Below are 22,576 nucleotides of genomic sequence, written 5' to 3'. Positions count from 1 at the left end.
CGACAGCGCTAACCACTACACCACCGTGCTACCCACTGTCTGTCTGTCATCTCCGGTGAATTGAGATGAACACACATAGGGCAGGCAGGGAGGGACAGACAGACAGGGAGGTAGGGAGAGGCAGAGAAACAGGGAGGGACAGATGGGGAGAGGGACAGGGACCGATAGAGATGGGGGGGGGGGGGGCAGAGACAGGGAGAGTATTAGAGCTGCAGGCACAGACACACTTTTGTTAGTGTGCTGATGGAGTAATTAACACAATGTCTCATGAGCTCTGCTCTCCTTACAGTAATTAGTGTGTGTGTGTGGCGCGCCATTATTCCTCACACTGCTTGCCCGCCCCCTCTGAAAATCCTTCCTTTCTTCGCTCCATGTGTCTTTCTGTCCCCGACAGTGAATATCTGGTTTTGGTTTCAATCGTATGCTAACGCTGTTCTCCCCTGAATTTACTCTTTTATTGCACTATTTACCGTGACACTGTGATTTAGGACGAGACCGATGTAGAGACCGGAGCACGCCCACGCCACACCGCGCTAAACAGTTTGATTTTCTCACCAGGACACAAAGTGACGTTGTAGATGATGATGATGATGATGATGATGATTTCCCTGACCTCTCACTTCACCCTGATGATCTGAATCCTGGTGAGCTGCCATTGGTACTTGCCAGCCAGGTGGAGGTGCACAAAGATATGCCTGCAGGTGAGACAGGAAGTGCACCAGGAAGTACTGTTTTACACTATTGGTATAAATGACCTCACAAAAAAAAAAAAAAAAGGTTTATTTTACATTGTTCTCAGAAAGTACTGAGTTAAGAGCCAGTTGGCTGGCCCACTATCTGGTTCCCTGGCCAGTAGAAATGTTCAGTTGTTCTATTTCCTACAGATATTCTATTTCATATTCTTACACACTCGTTACGAACACCCTTTCTCTCTTTCCTTCTCCATTCAGACAATAAAAGGGCTGATGGCAAAGCTGCAGAAGTGGCTGTTGTGGATGAAGAGGCCATTCTGAGCTTACTGGAGAGCAGTCAGACCTTCCTGCCCATGTCTCAAAAGTCCAACAAATCCTTTATTCTCGGTAAGCAGTCGCTCTTGTGCAGACACTTGCTTTTGCTCCATTTAAGAAAACGAACAAAAGAGAACAATATTGAAAGTCCTGAAGGAGAAGCTTCAAGGAGAACGATTTGGATTTGTGCTCCTTTAAAGACGAGAGACAGCAAGTTTGTTTCGGTGACAAAGTATACTCATTTCGATTCGTTTCCACTGGTTTTACTTTGTCTCTTGGGGTTATAGATAACAGCCAGGATCAGGCGATGGTGGACTTTCTCGAGGGACTCGCAGATCATGGATTTCAAAAAGAAGTGCCAATAACAGCTCCCCGTCAGGAGTTATCTGGAAGTATTAGCTGCCCCTACAACAGTGACGAGGAAGAGGCGGTGCCTGAGCTCGAGAAGGAGGAGGCAGAGCTAAGCATGATGATGTCGCAAAGATGGGATACTGACATTCCAGAACCATCGACTCGGTACGGGAGCCTGATTTCTAGTCTCTGTAGTTTTTAGACTGCGTGAACAGGTGTCTAAATTCTTCCTCGCTGTGATCTGTATCAGTTTTGAGGATTGTTACTTGGCACAGCAAACGAAACTAAAGTCTCCTGGTGAACGCCGTGACTGGTTTTGATTTATGCTTCATTTCCGACCTTGTTTGTAGACGGTTAGGGAAGGAAGCAAATGAAAGCTCCAGTGACGAAGAGCACGAGTTGTCTGAGGAAGAGATGGACTGGAATGGAAATGACGACCTTTTTGCTGATCTGTCCATTCCCCAACTGGATGGGGCTGCAGACGAGAACAGTGGTGTGTATTATCACCCCCAAAACCCAAAGAACCCTTCACACTATCTCATGATTAGCAGTATTTTATTGGTGATGCACTTTTGACCTTTTTTTTATACTGTCTCTTTGCAGATTCATCATTATCTGACAAAGGATCCCGAACTCACTCATCACTTACTGCTAACGATAAGATGTTGGGCAGGAAAAATCACTTCCAGAGTGACACTGTTCACCTAGAGCCCCCATGCTCAGCTAAAATCCTTCTTGAGTGCAAACACCCTGAGCATAGACAGTCCCTGTCGCTTGATAAGGAGGAACCAGCTGACAAGAACCTTCCTGATAAAAGCCAAGAGGCGAGTGAACCATTAACAGGGCTCAAAGTGAATAAAGACATCCCTTATATCCCACCAGTCAAGCACCCAATTCTGTCAAATATGTCCCAGATTGGTGCTGACAGAGTGGGCGGCCACCTGCTTCACACCGACGAGAACAAAGCCGTAGATGTTAACCAGCCAAATCCAGAGAGTTTGAGTTTTGGTGCCTCAAAACTCTCCCAGAGCCACAAAAAGTACAGTAGCATCAAAAATGCTGAGAATAATCACATTTCTGTCCTGCAGAATCACAGTTTTTCCTTGTCTTATTCTGAGCTTAGAAACTGCCCCCCTAAAGCCGAGCTTGAGAAAAGTGCAAAAGACTCTAGAACCTCCCCTGTACTGAGGAATTTTGAGCAAGCTCCAAGTTCAGTGAAAGACCTTGAGTGTGTGGTACTTCAGGAGGGTAAAAAGGAACAAGAAAGTGAAGAGGGCGATGTTGGGGAGCTTAAGATAAGATATGAAGACTACCAAGAGAACAAAACGGAACGGAAAATAGTGACCCAGCAGGAGGCACACTACAAATTCTTTCCCAGTGTTATTCTTTCAAACTGCCTTTCAAGGCCTGTAAAGAAGCAGGTTGGAAGTAAGACGATTGATGGTGGTTGTAGCTTGGATCATCTAGAACAAAAAAGATCAAGAATGAAATTAAGCAAGAAAAGGCACAGTCCAGTGAGTCCAAAGAGGGCAAGTTTGACTGAAAGTTCCCAAACTTCAAAAAATGAGGTTACCGCAGGGTTTACCCCAATCACACCAGTCCAACCAAGCAAGGAAATAGAAGAGGCTGTTGAGATGGAAACCTCTGACCTTGCAAAATCTGAAATTTTACCTGCAGCATCAGCTGAAGGTTCTGTTCAGGAAAGTCTGACCATTCTTCCTGACAAAATAGCTTGCACGGAGGCATCTAGTTTACCTGGCAGCAAGTATACCTTGCGCACAAAACGTAAAATGATGAATTACGACAGTGAGGATGGGGATCACTCAAGTCCTTCTCCTTTCAAACAAGCCTTGTCACATCAAGACAGCCTTAAAGAAAACGGTTTTATTACCAGTAGTCGAAAAAAGAGGAAATTGTCCAAAAAAGAACCACCAGTCATCATCAAATACATCATAATCAACAGGTTTAAAGGCCAGAAGAACATGTTGGTAAAGATGGCCAGGGTCAAAGGAGATGAGCCACAAGTGGTACTAACACCAGAGAAGCTTGAGCATTATGATAAACTTGCCCCTCTGAAAGACTTCTGGCCCAAGGTTCCAGAGTCGACCGCTGTCAGATACCCTGTTCCTGAACCAAAGGTAAAGAAGCACCCCAAACGGAAGGCCAAGGTTACACCACAATCGGGGAAACTCTGCAACCTTCCAAAAACAAGTTTGGTAAAAGGCAGCAAGATCAGCAGGACTAAGAAGGTTAAAATGTTATCGCTGTCTGCTCCTAGTCCTTGCTATAATGATCTCACTGATGACTTCTGCAAGGAGTATTCCGATGTGATGATGGATTTGGGTTATCTCTCTGAGAGAGCATCCAGTCCTACTGATTCAACCCCACCTCGATGCTGGTCTCCTACTGACCCCCTTTTAGAATCGATGTCTAATACTTGTTTGATAAACTCTCATAATGATCCTTGTCTTGGCATGCCATATGAAGCCTTGTCCAGGAACCGCTGTAGCAGTAGGGGCAGGACATCAAAACCAAGGAAGCCTTCTGGCGCTAGCCCAAAACGAAAAACTAAAACTACTGTTAAGCCTTCTGAAGGTGAATCTGCAATACTTGGAGATATGCAAACAAAAAACAGCCGTAGAAATTCAAGAAAACCAAAGAAGTTCATTGATGATGGGGAAGAAACTGACAATAGCAGATCTGCTCCTCAGAAAGCCAGGAGGTCTTGCAAGAAGAACCAGGTAGACAGGTTGGAAAGGTCCTCTGCAGGATCTCTAAATAGTTTGCAGTCTTTGTTTCCAACTGATGATGACCTTCCACCAACACAAACTCCATCTGATGATTTGACTCCCTATCAGCATCCATGTTCTTGCCAAAGCATTCTTCAGGTCAGTAGTGATTGTCAAGCACTACCATGTACCACTGAAGCAAAGTCAGAGTTGGTCCAGTCAAGCATTGGAGATGGACTGGTCATCAGTGTCCCTGCTTCACGACAACAAGGTTCTCGGTCTTCTCAGAACGCTGCTAATCTCTCAGCTGAGAAGACCACTGGATTTCCGTGCTCGGTCATAAAACATAGTAACTCCAGCCCAAGTTCAGTCACTATAAGTGGAGATGGAGCCAGTCTGTATGAATTTAAAACTGAGTCTTATGGTGGAGAACAAACCTCTAAAGATCTTCATTATTCACAGCCAGACCCAAAGATGCCTGCCAAACCCAGGAGACGTCAATCCAAAAAGAAGTTAGAAACCCCTACTGTACAAACTCCTGAGATTACGACATCCTTGAATGTTTTAACACATGGACCTCAAAAAGATCTTGCTGAAGTTCAGTCAGTGCCAAAGAATGGAGCAATGCCAGTTCATCCAGAGATGCCTTCTGGCATTGCAGTCTTGAAGGCACTGCTCCAGAAAAGACAGTTTAAGGAAGGCCAGTGCTCTCAGGGAGATAAATTATTAAACAGAGTTTGTAACACTAAACACGCCTCCGATGCAGCAAAACCTAGAAGGGCATCTTCAGCGACACCAAGGAAGCCCAGAATCTCGAGAACTCGGGTGCCAAAAGAGTCTAAGCCAAGAAGTAGAAAAGGAAAGCATGGCAAAACGGAAGACTGCATTCAATTGGAACCTCCGCTTTCAGATGGGAGTCCTGTGTTTTTGTCTGATCCTGGTTTTGACAGTTCCTACTCCATTGAGGATAGCTTGTCTCCTGAGGTTCCTCATAATTACAGTTTTGACATCAATGCTGTTGGCCAGGCTGACTTCTCTAGTCTTTATTCCAGTAGCCAATTTGTTTTAACAGACAAGAACTTGCCTCAGAAGTTCCTCAGTGATCTCAAACAGGAACCAGTGCCCTCTCTGGATTTGGAAAACGGGCAAGAGAAGGTCCTAGATGTTGTGGAGAACCACATTCACGAATCGGAGGGGCCAGTTAGTCCTGAGCTCTTTGATAGAGCCACTGGTAGAGACCGCGAAGGGTTTTCAAAGGAGTTCTGTCTGTCTCTGCTGGACCCTGAGAAGGTTTTGATAAACAGACATTGGGGCATTTCATTGGCTAAAATACATGGCAGCCACTTTCAAGACTTTCACTGTGAGAAAAGTGACCTGTTGTTAGGTCCTGACCACTTCTTACCCCTTACATCTGTCTCCTTTGCTGATAATGGTGTGTCCCCAACAGGGGATTTGCTGGATGGTAGTGAGGTTTTTACATCAACAACTCCCAGCAGTTCACCGCGGTCTATCAGCTCTCTTTCACAAATAAGGAGTGGCAGTCAGGCTCAGAAGAATGCAGGAGTTCATATCCTCAAGCCCCTAATGTCCCCTCCTAGTCGGGAAGAGATTCTTTCCACCCTGCTGGAGCTGGAGCTTTCAGAGGCCACCTATCAAGAACCTTTCTGCAGCGACCCCTCTGATGTACCTTTGAGACCGAGGTAAGTTTTCCAGTACGGTATCTTTAGTCGACATTTGGGTAACGTTCCAAATCTTGTGAATAAAATGTTTTTTACAAATACAGGAATGATATCTTTACTATTTTCTCGACAGAGAGATTGCTGGATGCAAGCTAATTCTGGAAACAAGATTAGCAAAGGATTTGACAGAGTTTGTTGGTGGTTTATCACAAGAAGGTCTGCAGTTCTGGAAAACCGCGTTCTCTGCCATGACACGCCCAGGGTCTTCACCTTCCCGTGGCACTGACTCCTCAAACTTGACCAAAGACAAAAAGGAACGGTGCAGTTTGTCCCCTACTGGTGGTCAGAAGGTAATTCTCCTGCCTTGCAAAAGTGCTCCAAGCCGGGAACGAGTACAACTATGGCTGCAAGCTAAGAGACAATTTGAGTGCCTTCAGAGAGATCGGAAAAGAAGACTATGTGCACAAAATGTGATGTCAGTACAGGACAAGAATAAATCACCCCACCATGAGGAAGTAGGAAGCTTTTTGCCTCTCTCTCAAAGGCAGGGTGAGGTGTCTGAAAAGGTGTCTGCATTGCAGACTCTTAGGAAGAACAAGTTAACTCTGCTTCTCGGCACATCTCCGGTAGAGGCAGGCATCTCCAACAGCAGTCCAAAGGAGGTGAAATGTGCCATGGAGGATGAAACTGGAGGGCAAGTGGAGGGAGATGGGAACTCCTTCATGCAGACTCAATCTCCAGACCCTTCCTGTCTGCCACCATGGCAGCAAATGTCAGACAACAAGAACCTGGAACTGAGCGTTGGACCCGTGTCCCCCACACTTGGCAGCTCCATCGATCCTCTCTCACCAGAAAACATTAAACCAAAGCAGTTTCTCAGTCCGTCGCCATTTCCTACAAGAGACCCCGATGGGGAGAGTTCAAGTCCCTCCCTCCTCCACAGCACCCCCATCCTCAGCAAGAGGAGAAACAAAGGAGTCCATGAGCTTGACTGTAGTCCTGGATCAGAAGGTAGTCACTTTGAGATGGTCTACCATGAACTTGAATTGCTTAGTACACCTGCTAATGTAACAAACTACCTGATTTACATAATTGTATCGAATCACATTTGGTCTAACCCGTTTTCCAGATGTGGAGCCAAAATCTCGGAGACTCCAGCAAAGACGAAACAGCAACACGAGTGCGTTACGTAGAGTACTGCTCACGACACAAATGAAGGTCTGGCCAAAAAGAACACCTCAGTCCTGTTACAGCAGCTTACAGTGTTGTGTTGTGTATAATATGCTGTAATTTGGTCAGAAATTAGTCTTTAGTTGTGAAACGTTTTTTTTTTTCTCATACAGAATCAGTTTGCTGGTCTGAATGAACCCAAAGGGGATAACTCTCAGATTGAGGGGCCATCGCTGTGCAACTCGTACGGGTTTAAAGTCGGCAAGCAGAACCTACAGGAAGCTAAAGCGCTGCATGAGGTAAGTGCCCCTGCTGCCAAAGAGTCTGGCTTGCGGGAGCTTTTATCTTCAACAAACCCACCTTACCCTGCTAACGGTAACCCTCGTATTAAAGCCTCGCTTATCATTCTGGGTATGAACACATTTATTTGTGGATCATTTACACAAGAAATGTGGTGGTGGAGATGAATCCTGTTGGGTTTTTTTTTTTTTTTTTGGTTGCGTTTCACTTCTGAGTTTGTAAGTTTTTGTACAAGGACTCTCACTGACGTGAACCTCGTCTGATGGGTTTCGACTTTTATTGTTGCCATGATTTTTATAAACGGGTTATGCTGTTATGTTTAAATCCCTTGATTATGCTTTCGTACCAATTTCGTGAACATTATGTGAAATTCGCATTAATGGCTTCAATGAAATGATTCCAAATGTCTTGGGACAAAAGTAATGGCACCCTAGGAGTTGGTGTGTCTGTAGTGGAAAATTAAATCACACTAGGTGCTCTTTCAGCGTTTTTTTTTTTTTTTTTTTTTTCAGAACAGTCAGGCTTTGCTGAAAATTTTAATATTAAGTTTATTTGTCTATACAGACGAGTACAAGGAAAATCAGTGAAACTTTTGTAAATCAGTAAGGAACCAGGTTAATATAAACTTTAGTAAATGACTGCTTGATAAACAAAGCCCTGGATTTCTGTAGTGTGATTTTTCTGTTTTTTTTTTTAAATTTCGTTATTCATAGACTTGCACGTTTTCTTGTTAAACTGATCTCCCTCAGGTGCAGCACCTAACAGTGATGAGTTTGGAGCTGCACGCCCGAGCACGCCGTGATTTGGAGCCTGACCCTGAATTCGACCCTATTTGTGCCTTATTTTACTGCCTTAGCTCTGATGGTCCGCTTCCTGAATCTGAGAGGAAACGGATAACCGGCGCTGTCGTTGTCGATAAAGACTGTCGCTCCTCAGGACAGGGTGAGTGATCCTCTGCTCTGTGTGGAATAGTGGTGTGCAGTTTGCCAACAAATTTGTTCTTTTTGGAACAGCGCCCCCCCCCCCCCCCCCCCCCAAAAAAAAAATTCAGCTACATCCAGTCCATCTGAGAAACCCGTGGTGTCCCTACGCAGTGCACACTGCACTAATGACCAACAACAAGCAAGAAAGTGTGGACTAATTAATTCGCCCAAAAAATAGGTTGCTGGAACGTCTCTCTTTTTCAGGAAATAGACTAATTATTATCTTACTTAAATTAACACGTGTTCACTTTTATCTCAGCGAAGTAATTTTATTTTTAGTCTTTGCATTACAAACAAAAGGATCTCGATTTAGTTGCCCTGCTGTAGCGTCTCGACCGTCGGCTCTCTGCAGCTCCGGGGCCAGGACCCGAGTTTGAAGGCGTGAGTCGGTTCGTGCAGTAGACGGGTTTACCCCAACTCATGGCTCGTACAGCAGAGACGGTTCTACCTGAAGACACCTGAACACTTCAGCCCTGTTCTGGTGGATTCGGTGAAGATCCTGTTCAGGGTCCCGTCAGGCCGAGCGAACACAGGCTTTCTTTAACAGCGCAGAAATGGGGCAGTAAGAGGCTGAAACACCGACAGGGCTCACTTTTACGTGACCAAACAGAAACGTTTATGTTGATAATCAGTGACGTTTTGGTTTGTTACCTGATTTTAACTTTTTTTTTCTTTTTTTTTTTTCCCAGCAGTTAAACTATGGCGCTGTTTGTGCATGTGATTGTATGATGTTTTATTTTGAAGTGGTAGTGTTGGAGCTCGCATAACCGCTAAGTGAAACGAGATCCCCCACCCCCACCCCAATTTTCAAGGCACTTATTTCTGTAACAAACTAAATTTAATAAAGTAAGGATTTTGAGAAAACAAAAATAAGTGCAATATTTTAAATACATGTTTATAACTTGAATAAACCTGAGTACATAAATGACTAAGGAAGTAATAAAGTAGCTTTATTGAAATTATGCTGAGTGAGTTATTTTTATTAACGCTAGATTTGTACAAGGCCTTTTCAGCGTAAAGCATCAGTGAGCGCCGGACGGTGAAGAAACGTACAGGAAGTGCAAAAGAAACTGTTTCTTAAAGAATTGGTGCAATAAAATGACTCTAACCCCCCCCCCGTGATTTCCAGGCTCGAGGAGCACAGCGCCCCTACTGGTCAGGTCTGGAGTTGCGGATCTGCAGGTTGTTTACACTGTGGATGAAAACGAGCTGTTTGAGGAAATCTGCAAAATGATGAGATTGTAAGAGACACACACTTCTGAAATTCATCTCATCTCATTATCTGTAGCCGCTTTATCCTGTTCTACAGGGTCGCAGGCGAGCTGGATCCTATCCCAGCTGACTACGGGCGAAAGGCGGGGTTCACCCTGGACAAGTCGCCAGGTCATCACAGGGCTGACACATAGACACAGACAACCATTCACACTCACACTCACACCTACGCTCAATTTAGAGTCACCAGTTAACCTAACCTGCATGTCTTTGGACTGTGGGGGAAACCGGAGCACCCGGAGGAAACCCACGCGGACACGGGGAGAACATGCAAACTCCGCACAGAAAGGCCCTCGCCGGCCCCGGGGCTCGAACCTGGACCTTCTTGCTGTGAGGCGACAGCACTAACCACTACACCACCATGCCGCCCTTAGGGCTGTTTATATTTAATTTTTTTTAAAAATTGTAATTCCTTGCCAAGTAGTGATTTATCCAATTCACAACGTTGGGTTCACAACTTGTTTTTCCCCCCATGATAGTTTTTGAAGAAAAATTTTTTTTATTACTGAAAAAGCAATATTTTATTTTCTTTTATCAACTCAAATATTACTTTTCTTAAATTAATAAAAGCCCTTTTGTTTAATTTTCTCAAAAACCCACAGTAATTTATCTAAATTTGTTAATGTTGGAATAAAATAGTCTATTAACTAAAATATTCCTTTTCTTAATAAACTTGTTCTGCCCTCAATTTGCTTCTCCTTTTTTTTTTCTTCTTGTTAAATCTGTTTGTACACAATCACAGCAGCTCTTTCACACTTTACACCCGTTTGTGTTCGCAGCATTAGAGCTGTTACTTCCACCCACAATGAAGTCATGTACATCCCACGATATTTTACATTATTGCGCCCCCTGCTGTCTAAACAACACAGTTACAGCGAGGAACAGCTCAGATTCCACAACCTGATGATAATCACTTCCCCTTATTCATTTTATTGATTTGTATCACGGTTTATCATCGCACGCCTCGTAATTTCCATATCGCTCCTTTTCTTTCTAAATCTTCTGAATGGCAGCGTCATACATCTCACTCTGAAGTGTAAAATATTCGGAGAGAAATTTTTCTTACTGCTTCACTAGTGTTACTACTGAACGTGTGTGTGTGTGTGTGTGTGTGTAGGTATGATCCTGATATTCTGGTTGGTTATGAGGTTCAGCTGTGTTCTTGGGGTTACCTGTTACAGCGAGCATCAGCACTCGGCATGGATCTGTGCCAACAACTTTCCCGAGTGCCAGGTACAGTAATCTCTCTCTCTCTCTCTCACACACAGCTGTCTCCTTCATGTTAGTTTACGTGATACGGTTAGTAACTGATCTAATTGTGGAGTGGTAATTGATGTAGAGCTGCAGGGGATTATGGGTAACGGAGATTATATTCTCTCCGCAGGTGATGCGAAGGAGAACCGCTTCACTGAGGATAAAGACGAGTACGGCAGTGAGGTGATGACGGAGATCCACATCGTTGGGCGCATCACCATCAACCTGTGGAGGATCATGAAGACCGAGGTCACTGAAACACACACACGCATGTATGTAAAAGCATGCATTATAATGTCTTTATATAAATAACTATAACGCCCCCCCCTTTTTTTTACAGGCAGCGTTGAATAATTACACCTTTGAAAATGTGGCGTTTCACTTGCTGCACCAGCGCTTCCCTCTGTACACACACCGCACGCTCTCTGACTGGTTCGACCACAAGACGCACCTGTACAGGTGAGAACATCGACACTCCAGGGGGGAGGGGCACACAGACTCGCACGTCTAATAAATCAGCCTCGGGTCAACATGGGACTTGAGCAAGGTGTGTGTGTGTGTGTCTCAGGTGGAAGGTGGTGGACCACTACATGAGCCGTGTGTGTGGTGTGATGCAGCTCCTGCAGCAGAGGGATGTTGTGGGTCGCACTAGTGAGTTTGCACGAGTGTTTGGGATTCAGTTCTATCACGTCCTCACACGAGGCTCTCAGGTACACACACACACACACACTGATCCTGAAGAACGCTAGTCTGTGGTTTGGGATGTAACCAAGAAGACTTCATTGTGTTAAAATGCGATCTCTGTCTCAGTACCGTGTGGAGTCGATGATGTTGCGCATCGCTAAGCCGTTGAACTTCATCGCGGTGAGCCCGAGCGTGTCCCAGCGAGCCCAGCAGAGGGCGCCTCAGTGTGTTCCTCTGATCATGGAGCCCGAGTCGCGGTTCTACAGTAACTCAGTGCTGGTGCTGGACTTCCAGTCTCTCTACCCGTCTGTCATCATCGCCTACAACTACTGCTACTCCACCTGCCTCGGCCACGCCCACAGCCTCGGAACGTGAGTCACAGTGCACACACCCACTGCTGCAGAGGCCCGCTTTCACTGTTCCTCATCCTGTCTGTCTGTCTGTTAGTCTTCTTTTTTTTTTTTGGTTTCTTTTTCTGGCTTTCTTTCTTTCTTTCCCCTTTTTCTAAACATGCTCATGTGGATAACAGCACTGATTAATATAACACCATGCTAACACACTCTCTCTCTCAGGTCTGATGAGTTTAGGTTTGGTTGTACGTCTCTGCGAGTTCCTCCTGATCTTCTCTATCAGCTCCGTAATGACATCAACATCTCTCCGAATGGAGTCGCCTTTGTTAAGGTAGCAAGTCAGGTTTATTTGTATCGCGCTTTTTACAGTAAAATTGTCGCAGAGCAGCTTTACAGAATTTGAACGACTTAAAACATGAGCTAATTTTATCCCTAATCTATCCTACACACACACACACACACACACACACACACACACACACACGACTGAACACTGAGAACCAAACCAGCTGTGTTAATAATAAACCTGTGTGTGTGTGTGTGTGTAGGCCTCTGTGCGTAAAGGTCTGCTTCCCCGGATGCTGGAGGAGATCCTACACACGCGTTTGATGGTGAAGTCGGTGATGAAGTCGTACAGTGGTGACGAAGCTTTGCTCCGCCTCCTTGATGCTCGTCAGCTCGGCCTCAAGCTCATCGCTAACGTCACCTTTGGCTACACAGCTGCAAACTTCTCCGGACGCATGCCCAGTGTGGAGGTGTGATCTCTCTCTCTCTCTCACACACACACACACACACACCTTTTACATTACCCAGTCCCCCCAGGATTCCGCGGGCCTTTTTTGTGGTTGTTGCGGGCTAAAATGTCTGATGTTGCGGGGGTTTTCCAAAAAATTGCGATGAAAATTGCGGTGTTTTTCAGGTTTTTGTTGGGATTACATTGCGGGAGGAAGTGAAAGTTTTCTCTTTTTGTGATTAAAATTGAGTGATATGTTAAACATTAAGTTATTACTGAAAAACTATTGATTGATTAAAAAAACAAAGACACTGAGAAATGGTCCTGTAAACAACTTTACCAATATAAAAGATTACCAGGACTACAAAAATGCAGAAAAATAGGCTTTACTTATCCAAATGCACCTGTTGGTTCAAAAGTTAAAGTGCAGAGAACCTCACAGCACAACATGAAGTTACTTTAAAATATAATATAAATGCCCCAGCTTTCATGGAAGAAAAAACTAGTACTGTGTGCAGGCAGTCTCTCCTGAAGACTAAATTAAACAATAATTATAAACTAATAAAATAAATAGCTCAGGTTTCGTAGAAGAAAAAAACAATTTGAACAGAATCTCACAGTATGATGCTGAAGCTGCCTAAACAATGGAAAATAAAATACCATTTTGGCAAAAATGTTGGCATCCATTAATTTCTTGTATTAAGTAAAAAAAAAAAGTAAAGTGCACACAGTCCTTCACTGTAAACATAACACACTTTTTCAGTAACACAATTTAAGCCTATATAAACTGACGTTTTCCAGCCCAAAATATGTTCAAAACCCGCCAAAATGCACTTGAAGCCGCCCAATCTGGCAACACTGGAAGTAAGGCGGAAGGTAGTTTGTCGACGTCACCAATGATTGGTTGAATTTGCGTTGAAGTTGCAAATCGCAACATTGTGAAATCCTGGAGGGTCTGACTAGTGAAAATAAAACGCAACCTGTGTGTGTGTGTGTGTGTGTGTGTGTGTGTGTGTGTGTGTTCCTGCAGCTTGGAGACAGCATCATACACAAAGCCAGAGAGACGCTGGAGAGAGCCATAAAACTCGTCAACGACACCAAGAAGTGGGGGGCACGCGTGGTGTACGGGGACACGGACAGGTGGGGACAGCGCTCACACACACCTACCTAGTTCTCAGTGATCCAGACCAGTGTTGGGTGAAATTTCATGTCTGTCTGTCTGTCTGTCTCTCAGTATGTTTGTGGTGTTGAAGGGGGCGACTAAAGAGCAGGCGTTTAAGATCGGCAGTGAAATTGCTGAAGCGGTGACGGCCACCAACCCCAAACCCATCAAACTCAAGTTTGAGAAGGTATCTCACACAGCTTCCAGTCAACACCATCAATGTTCTGAGATTAACCTGAAACTTCACCATGGAATAACTTCAGCTGATGCAGATTCACTCTGTATCCACAGTCAGGTCAAAAACAGCATACCTGCCAACCTGTACGCATCTTGCGTAGCCGCTACGAATTTTTACCTCATTGTACGACTGTACGTTTTCACATAAAAACAGAGACGCCTACTAGTACGGATTGGCCGTATTTTGTACGGAAAAGTTACGTAAATACGATGTTACGGCAAACAGTGTTATTCTGTACGGAATTATTATAAATTCTTAAATTCCAGTGAGTTGTTTTTAAATGTCCAAGCGACTTTTTCAATCCATGCGCGATTCACGGCTATTTATTTTTACGACAACCGCACATGCTGTGTGTGACATGCGCAGATTCCGCACATTTGTTCGCGCTATTTTCGATAGAATGGCCGTGCATTACACCCAGTCAAAAGGGCAATGGATACGCACACTGCAAACTGTGTAGAACTGACATTAACATCACTCATGGTGGTCGCGATGACTGCACGCGGCATGTCAGCTACAAAAAAAAAAAAAAAAAACATATGGAGTATGCTGAAATGGCGAGTCAGGCAGAAAGTAAATCTGGGGGTATCCAGCAGTTTTTTATGAAATCTGTGGATGAAAAGACGCAGAACGTGACGCGTGCTGAAGCGGTGATGGTTGACCTGTGCTTGGAGTTGAACTTGCCGATTAGTGCCATGAAATGTGAGTTAAACTTATTCAGTTTCTTTTTACATGTCTGATTTTTATTCACTGAAATATCAAACACTGGCTGTACTTCTTTAATTCAAAGTCTTTTCAGTGTTGCAGGTGCAAATGTACATGTAGTCTGATCAAAAACAGAATTTTATGATTAGTGTTGTTGGGATTGTGGCAAAAAATGGATCATTCCACTGTTTTAAATACAATTATAAATGCCATTTTATTCACTGTCTCTTCTGAAGCATTATGCTGAAGTATTTATATATTGGGACATTAAGATTTTTTAAATTTTATTAGAATCCGTTAACAGGTAGAACATTTTGCCAGGCAATATAATATAATACTTTTGAGGAGTTACATTCAATACCAATGATTGGTCGTCAACCGTAATGTCTGCAAACAGGGAACACTACTGTATTTATAGAAATTTGTTGAGTGGAAATTCAGTTGAGATGGCTGCTCGCGTTTTGTTTATTCAATTCAGGGCTTTGAACCAGAATTTTTTTCCTATTGGTTCGTTCCGAACAGAAACGGAATTTTAACGTTTCCGGTTTTGGGTTCCACCATTAAATAGACGTTCCCGAACCGGTTAGAACAAAAAAATTTCGTTCCCGGAACGGTTAATTACGTTCCCTGTCAGCTGTTTAACAAATGGCTATAAAATGATGTCTCTGTCTCATCCAGCTTAAGCCAAATGTAGGCTAATTCTATTACAACCTTCATTAAATAAGACAAGAAATAATTCAAAACAATTATTATTTCAAATGTTGGCGATTTGGATTCTCAGTATGTCTTCCCATCTACACAAACAGGCGTAATTACTGATATGTAATATTGGATCATTTTCCTCAATAAATAAATGACCAAGTATAATATTTTTGTCTCATTTGTTTAACTGGGTTCTCTTTATCTACTTTTAGGACTTGTGTGAAAATCTGATGATGTTTTAGGTCACATTTATGCAGAAATATAGAAAATTCTAAAGGGTTCACAAACTTTCAAGCGCCACTGTACGTACTGGGTTGAATACGTGGGCCCTGGCGGATTCAAGTTGTTCCGCCTGTGGAGTCGTTTCCCGGCGTTTTAATGTGCACGGACAGTGCATCCGCGACGAAGACGATACGGATACGGTCTAATATAAACACCACCTCAGACTGTCTCTGTGCGTATAGGCCAACGCTCTGACCAATCAGCGCAACAGTGACGTAGTCAGAGCGACAGAAAGCAGTGGGGGAGGCCTTGAAATATAAATAATTTTTCAAAATGCATATTAATTAATAAACAGGTTCTAGATATTAAGAAGTTTGGAGATAATGACCACAAGTTTGGAGTCTGTACCACATACTTAACATACACATTTTTTGCTTAAACTGTTTTTTTATTTAGTGGTGTTTGGTGAAATAATTTCCCTTAAATTTAAAATAACGGGAAAATAAGAAAGAATCAAAAAGTAATGTTTCAAAGCTGTTTATTAATTCTTCGTACTGCACAAACTAGCCCCATCCTTTTGGCTACGAGCGGAGCCAGCTGGTAGATCAGACTTTTGCCGTAGCCGGTCGGCAAAACAGCGAAAACGTCCTTCTTGAAAAGGAATGAGCGGAGAGCCTCTTCCTGCTCATGTTTCAACCAAGTCTAATTCTTCTAAAACTGATTCCAAAGCGGAGTCAAACGCGCGCTGTTCACTAGCCGTAGCCATCTTTCCTGCTGTGCTTTCTCCAGCGTCGCGCAGCTTTGTCGTCACTCCTGCAAAAGCCCGCCCAAAGAATCCAAACAAAAACCTTGCGTTGTGATTGGCGGGCACGATTTGATGCCCGGGGTGTTTTGTTGATCTGGTCCGAGGCTAGACCCACTCGTAGGCAAAAATATTTTTGTCCGCTCGGCGGGTGGGTCGAGTTTACTAGGCTACAATATACTTCCAACATGTTAAACAATGCAAAAGTCTAAACCTGCTGCATGGGAAATTTGTGCGGACCATGTTTTGTGTTGAAAGTGCCTTTTTTACACGCTGTATTAATTTAACGTGTTCTTTATTTTGAAAGAGCGGCTCTGGTTTCATTTCATTTGCGCATGTATGTAATGTTTGTTGTGCTTTTCAAAACGGAAGGAAGTTCCCAAGAGCCATCGGTAACAGTTTCCCAAAGTCTATCAATAGGAATGTTTTACAAAACTGGACTGTGTTCCCAAGGTCAGTCAGTAAAACTGGATTGAAAGTGTGTGTGTGTGTGTAGGTGTACCTGCCGTGTGTGTTACAGACTAAGAAGCGCTATGTGGGCTACATGTACGAGTCTGTGAATCAGAAGGATCCTGTGTTCGATGCTAAAGGCATTGAGACGGTACGCCGTGACGGCTGTCCTGCTGTTGCTAAGGTAACCAGCTAGTACAGTGTGTATAATACCATCTGTCACACAAACACAAGGTGATTAGTTTGTGTGTGTGTGTGTGTAGATCCTGGAGCGATCGGTGAAGCTGCTGTTCGAGACGAGGGACATCTCCCTGGTCAAGCAGTACGTACAGAGGCAGTGTGTGAAAGTTCTGGAAGGCAGAGTGACCGTACAGGACCTGACTTTTGCTAAAGAGTACCGCGGCAGCGCCTCCTACAGACCTGGAGCCTGCGTACCTGCACTCGAGCTCACCAGGTAAACAAACACATCTCTCTGTCTCTCACACACCGGATTTTACTTTCTGTTCCTCAGTTCCAGGAACCTCTCGGGTCTCTCTCTCTCTCTTGCAGGAGAATGATGGCACACGACCGTCGTCTGGAGCCGCGGGTCGGTGAGCGTGTGCCGTACGTCATCGTGTACGGTTCTCCTGGGGTTCCTCTGATCCAGCTGGTGCGTCGCCCCCTGGAGGTTCTGCAGGATCCTGCGCTGCGCCTCAACACCACCTACTACATCACCAAACAGATCCTCCCCCCCCTCGCTCGCATCTTCAGCCTGATCGGGGTCGACGTGTTCAGCTGGTACCACACCCTGCCCCGGGTGTGTGTGTGTGTGTGTTCTGTACTGCTGACTTTCTCACTGCAGCTACACACCATGTGATTTAAACATTGTTTGAAATTGTGTGTAGGTGCAGAAGTGGTCTTCGTATCCAGGGGGAGGCGCTGTAGGGGACGAGTCTCTGAGGAAGGGGACGATCTCGCAGTACTTCACCACGCTGCACTGCCCGGTGTGTGATGAGCTCACTCAGCTGGGAGTGTGTGAGCGCTGCAGGGCCGAACCTCAGCGTGTCGCCGTCACACTGCATCACAACCTCCGAGTGTGGGAGCAGCAGCATGACCAGCTCCTCAAGGTCAGCTCTCTCTCTCTCTCTCTCTCTCTCTTTTCTTTAGTGACGTACAGAAAAGAGTCTCCTCTGAACCTGTCTCTCTCTCTCTCTGTAGGTGTGTATGAGCTGCAGTGGAAGTGCAGACAGACAGGCGGTGTGTGTGTCTCTAGACTGTCCTGTGTTGTATAAACTCTCCCGGGTGAACAGACAGCTCCACAGCGCCCCCTACTTACGACAGCTACTGCAACAACTCTAGCACCACCTGTCTGTCTCTATCTGTCTGTTTCTCAGTATAAAACGGTGCTGTGTGTGTGTGCGCGCTGCAGTGGTGCTTTTATAAATCAGATTGCAGTTTTGCATGTGTGTGTGTGTGAGTTTATAGCATATGCTGTCCAATCAGAAACATCTCAGCAAGTACAGGCCCCGCCCCTTGTGTGTACACTGGAGTCTGCTGGAGGGGAAGTAAAAAAAATTTTTTTTAAATTTTTTTTTAAATAATTATCTCCTTTTCCTGATTTGTGTGTTTCAGTCGCTCTGTAAGTGTTTATAACGTATCAAAGCTCTCCGATGGTGAGTCGAGTCCTGCTTGAGTGCCGTCTTCATGTTAACGATGTTGAACTGTGTGTAAATAAACGCTGTAAAGTGACCACACGACTGACACGGGGTTTAAACGATGACGAAACCCGTCTTTTTAAGGGTCTGATGTTTTGGACGGATTTGATACAGTATTATAATCGATCATTTCATAAAATGGCTGAATGTGTAAATAGCGTTTTAAAGAAAAAGAACTAAAACACAATGGGAGGGTTTGGGTTTTTTTTTTTTTTTTTTTTGTAACGTCCAGTTTCGGAGTTTTTTGTTTCGTCGGTGTGGTTTTACAGAGAACACTAAATACAGCGTTTTTAAAAACAGACATTTTTATGCTTTGTGTAAACTGTGTGTCGGTGAGTCGTGAAAAGAAAAGAAAAGAGAAACACGGTGCGTTTCTGTAAACTTGTACAAAGTTTGTGTTTGGGGATTTTGTTTTTTAGATGGATTTTGTTGGAATAAAATGTGATGCATTTGAGTGGATACGGCGTGAGCGCTTTATTCCATACAATTAGTTTTTAAACTGATGCGCTGGAACTTTTTTCAGCTGTTTTTAATGTTGTTCTGTTACGGCAGCGCTAAAGAGAGAGCAGTTTGTTCTCAGGCTCATTACACACGCCCCCTAGGCCACGCCCCTCTGCTGTTATTTCCTTCAGGAGTGAAATGGTTAAATTTGTGCGAAACGGAACTGTTTCAACGAGCAGCTCAGTGCTGGTGATGAGATGAAACCGACCCTCCCTAATGCCCGCTGAGAATTTGGTGGAAATCAGATCTTCACCCAAAAGTACAGGAACAGCTTTGTGTTGGATTTTGGGATTCTCACTCTGTGTTCAGGAGATCACGACGAATGCAGTAAGGGAATCTGTTTCATCCTGTCGCGCTCCACAGCCGAGGGACTGGGCTAGAGCTCAGACCTACAGCACGAAACTAATCACACCCCCGTGTCAGTCTTAACCTCCATAATAGCCCAAGAGCATTAGCTCAAAATTGAGTCCAACCCGGAACAAATTAGTAACAAGCTGAATTTTTTTCAGAATATGTTCAGAATACCCTTAGGAATAACATACTAAAAGTCCCCGGGAATCCACCTTGTGCTCTCTGAGAAATTCAAGATGGCGTCCAAAATGGCCGCCGATTGGAGATTTTTCAATAGAGGGTTTTCACTGACGTCACGGCATTCCGGGGAACGCCCCCCAGCCGCCATCCTAGGGGGCAAACAAAACGGACCATCGCCACTACTGGCTACGTTATCTCGGACGAATTTATATAGTCAGTTTTCTAAAATAAAGATCAATGTCGGCAAAATCAAGCAAACAGAAGTATATAGATACATTAGACGACATCTCACGACAACGGTATGCAGCCAAACTGGCCTTGTTTGGGGGAATTGACCCCTACGAAGTGGACAAAGATGCATTTTCAAGTGACTATGCAGGGCTGCCAAAGCCTGAAACTGACTTCATCAAACTTTAAAGGCTGTCTGATATATACAACTTTATTTTTATACAACTTTTTTGTCGCCTGAATCGCGCAGAACAAAAAAAAAACAGTTTAAATCGGGAAGCTGCGCACATTTGCGCAGTCCTGCACACCGTTCGGGCTGCACAAATGTGCGCAGCTTCCCGATTTAAACTGTTTTTTTTTTTTTCTCATCCTTAAACTTCCTGTTTCATGGACTGTAACGGATTTGCTTATTTAGTAATTTTAATACAGAATTTACTTTGAAATTATAATCAGACACTCCAACGCCCCCCCTAAAAAAAAAAAAAAACCCGGATCTGCGCGATTCAGGCGGCATCCGCCAAAAGGCGCGCTGTTTGCATCCCAAACACAAATCAAATCATACAGAATGGACCTAAAATGTTTTTCAAAAATGACCCTTGCGTGAGTGAAGTGACAAGTTTCAAATAGAAACGTGACAAACGAGCGATATTAAGTGTACATTACAATGTAAACGTACACTCAGCGGTTCCAGTTAGGCATTCTCCACAGATTGTTCACATGATGTTTCCAAAAACAAACTTAAACACAATTGATTGTTTATTTAAACAACTTACCACTTATAAAATGATCGGAGCAGACTTTGCTGTGTTTGGAAGGCTGATAATCCTTGCAGTTGATTCTCGCAAACCATAGATTTCTCCTTTGTTTGCTCGCCTTCGTGCTCCCATACAGTGGGAATTCCATAAAAGCTCCGCTTGACTTCATCATCTGACCTATTACGACAGCCGTGAATACAACGTGTGCACCATTGCTAGCTTTAAATAGTAGTACTGTAACTATAAATGTAAATAATATATAAATGAATGTAACTCGCACGCTACAATGTGTGCTCAGTGACCCGTACGGTAAGATGGCCGCCACCAGGGAATCCCCGACTCTGTGACGTCATGTGAAAACTATATCTCAGGGATAAAACATAATATAAATGCAATTAAAATGTTAAATTATATGTTCTCTCATACAAGCAATGCAAATTCACCATTGTCACACTATTTTAAAATTAACCAAGATTACAAGGTCATTAATGTGGAAATTACATGGAATTTGATGGTTATGATTGACAGATTAGCTTAGTAGGCTACCTACATACATGAACATAATGTAAGACGACAATTAGACATCAATTTCCTTAATATTTAGTGCATCTTTAAGCTTTGATAAAATATTAAAGGGAAATTAAATTTGAGAACTCTATCTTCTAAAACTACAATGGCAAGCTGTCAAAAAGGTCTGCCTCAATAAAAGCTCTTGCTTATAAACAATGAGTAGACTTAAACACTTCTCAGTGCCTCAGTTGTAATGCTTGGACCTTTGTTGTACCATCAATGAAGTCGGGAATTTATTCAAGCTTGTTTAAGGGTGGAAAAAAATTCATCTAGCGCCAGTCTTTACTGCTAGCAATGCCAGTGTGTTCGGACAAAAAATGACTGAACTCAGCATGACCTTTTAACATGCCATTTTTTATTTTACACCACCAATTTAATTAATATTAATGAAAATAAGTGCTCCAACCCCTAGTAATTGTGTTTGTTGTTTTGTGAACGAGTAACCAATGGATCGACACTATACACAAATATACTGTTATAATGTGTACATTGTTATTATATAATGTTAATACACAATGTAATTAATACACACATGTTGGAATTTACTCTCCTACCCTACAAAACATATATTCTGACCTTTTAATTGCATTAATATTTTGTTTTGGGCCTGAGATATGGGCAGATCTCCATTTGGCGGCCATTTTGGACGCCATCTTGAATTTCTCAGAGTATAAGGGGGATTTCCGGGGACTTTTAGTATGTTATTCCTAAAGGTATTCTGAAATTTTCAGCTTGTTACTAATTTGTTCCGGGTATAACCCTATTACTCCTGGGCTATAATGTGTCTTTAATATTTCCTTTTTTTGCCCCCAAAAATCTAAACTCCGTTCTGAGCCGTTATCTGCTACAGCACTTGAATAATATTGGCTGAAATTGTTTTCGTGGTCTATCAGATATATTCCCTTCAGCTGCGAGATCCTCTCGTCTCTCGTCTTCTTCCGCTTATCCAGGACCGGGTCGCGGAGGCAGCAGTCTAAGCATGGAAGCCCAAACTTCCCTTTCCCCAGACACCTCGGCCAGCTCCTCGGGAAGAACACCGAGGCGTTCCCAGGCCAGCCGAGAGACATAGTCCCTCCAGCGTGTCCTGGGTCTTCCCCGGGGCCTCCTCCCGGGGGGACATGCCTGGAACACCTCCCCAGGGAGGCGTCCAGGAGGCATCCGAAAAAGATGCCCGAGCCACCTCAGCTGGTTCCTCTCGATGTGAAGGAGCAGCGGCTCTACTCCGAGCTCCTCCCGAGTGACTGTGCTTCTCACCCTATCTCTAAGGGAGCGCCCAGCCACCCTGCGAAGGAAACTCATTTCAGCCGCTTGTATCCGCGATCTTGTTCTTTCTGTCATTACCCAAAGCTCATGACCATAGGTGAGAGTCGGAACGTAGATCGACCGGTAAATTGAGAGCTTCGCCTTTTGGCTCAGCTCCTTCTTCACCACGACGGACCGGTAAAGCGACCGCATCACTGCGGAGGCTGCACCGATCCGCCTGTCGATCTCACGCTCCATCCTT

At 44.0% G+C, this 22,576-nt stretch overlaps 1 protein-coding gene across 2 annotated transcripts in view; it reads left to right on the top strand.

The window, feature by feature from the left end:
- rev3l (REV3 like, DNA directed polymerase zeta catalytic subunit) overlaps positions 1-18,946 on the top strand; it is a 28,481-nt gene extending 9,535 nt beyond the window's left edge. For both annotated transcript variants that reach the window (XM_060913527.1, XM_060913528.1), the window contains exons 9-32: positions 559-701; positions 951-1,079; positions 1,295-1,523; positions 1,709-1,851; positions 1,962-5,787; positions 5,900-6,777; positions 6,896-6,984; positions 7,110-7,235; positions 7,986-8,178; positions 9,349-9,460; positions 10,609-10,724; positions 10,876-10,994; positions 11,086-11,204; positions 11,314-11,455; positions 11,556-11,800; positions 12,002-12,110; positions 12,328-12,534; positions 13,543-13,652; positions 13,747-13,861; positions 16,840-16,977; positions 17,057-17,247; positions 17,343-17,589; positions 17,678-17,899; positions 17,991-18,946. In XM_060913527.1, the coding sequence (XP_060769510.1) occupies positions 559-701; positions 951-1,079; positions 1,295-1,523; positions 1,709-1,851; positions 1,962-5,787; positions 5,900-6,777; positions 6,896-6,984; positions 7,110-7,235; positions 7,986-8,178; positions 9,349-9,460; positions 10,609-10,724; positions 10,876-10,994; positions 11,086-11,204; positions 11,314-11,455; positions 11,556-11,800; positions 12,002-12,110; positions 12,328-12,534; positions 13,543-13,652; positions 13,747-13,861; positions 16,840-16,977; positions 17,057-17,247; positions 17,343-17,589; positions 17,678-17,899; positions 17,991-18,131 (8,089 nt within the window). In that variant the 3' untranslated portion in view covers positions 18,132-18,946. The remainder of the gene's footprint in view (positions 1-558; positions 702-950; positions 1,080-1,294; positions 1,524-1,708; positions 1,852-1,961; positions 5,788-5,899; positions 6,778-6,895; positions 6,985-7,109; positions 7,236-7,985; positions 8,179-9,348; positions 9,461-10,608; positions 10,725-10,875; positions 10,995-11,085; positions 11,205-11,313; positions 11,456-11,555; positions 11,801-12,001; positions 12,111-12,327; positions 12,535-13,542; positions 13,653-13,746; positions 13,862-16,839; positions 16,978-17,056; positions 17,248-17,342; positions 17,590-17,677; positions 17,900-17,990) is intronic.
- Positions 18,947-22,576: the final 3,630 nt, after the last annotated feature.

The sequence above is a fragment of the Neoarius graeffei genome, chromosome 2 (assembly GCF_027579695.1).
Source record: "Neoarius graeffei isolate fNeoGra1 chromosome 2, fNeoGra1.pri, whole genome shotgun sequence".
Classification (NCBI taxonomy): Eukaryota; Metazoa; Chordata; class Actinopteri; order Siluriformes; family Ariidae; genus Neoarius; species Neoarius graeffei.
The sequence above is the reverse complement of the archived record's forward strand: the minus strand, read 5'-3'. Positions and strand labels throughout refer to the sequence as shown.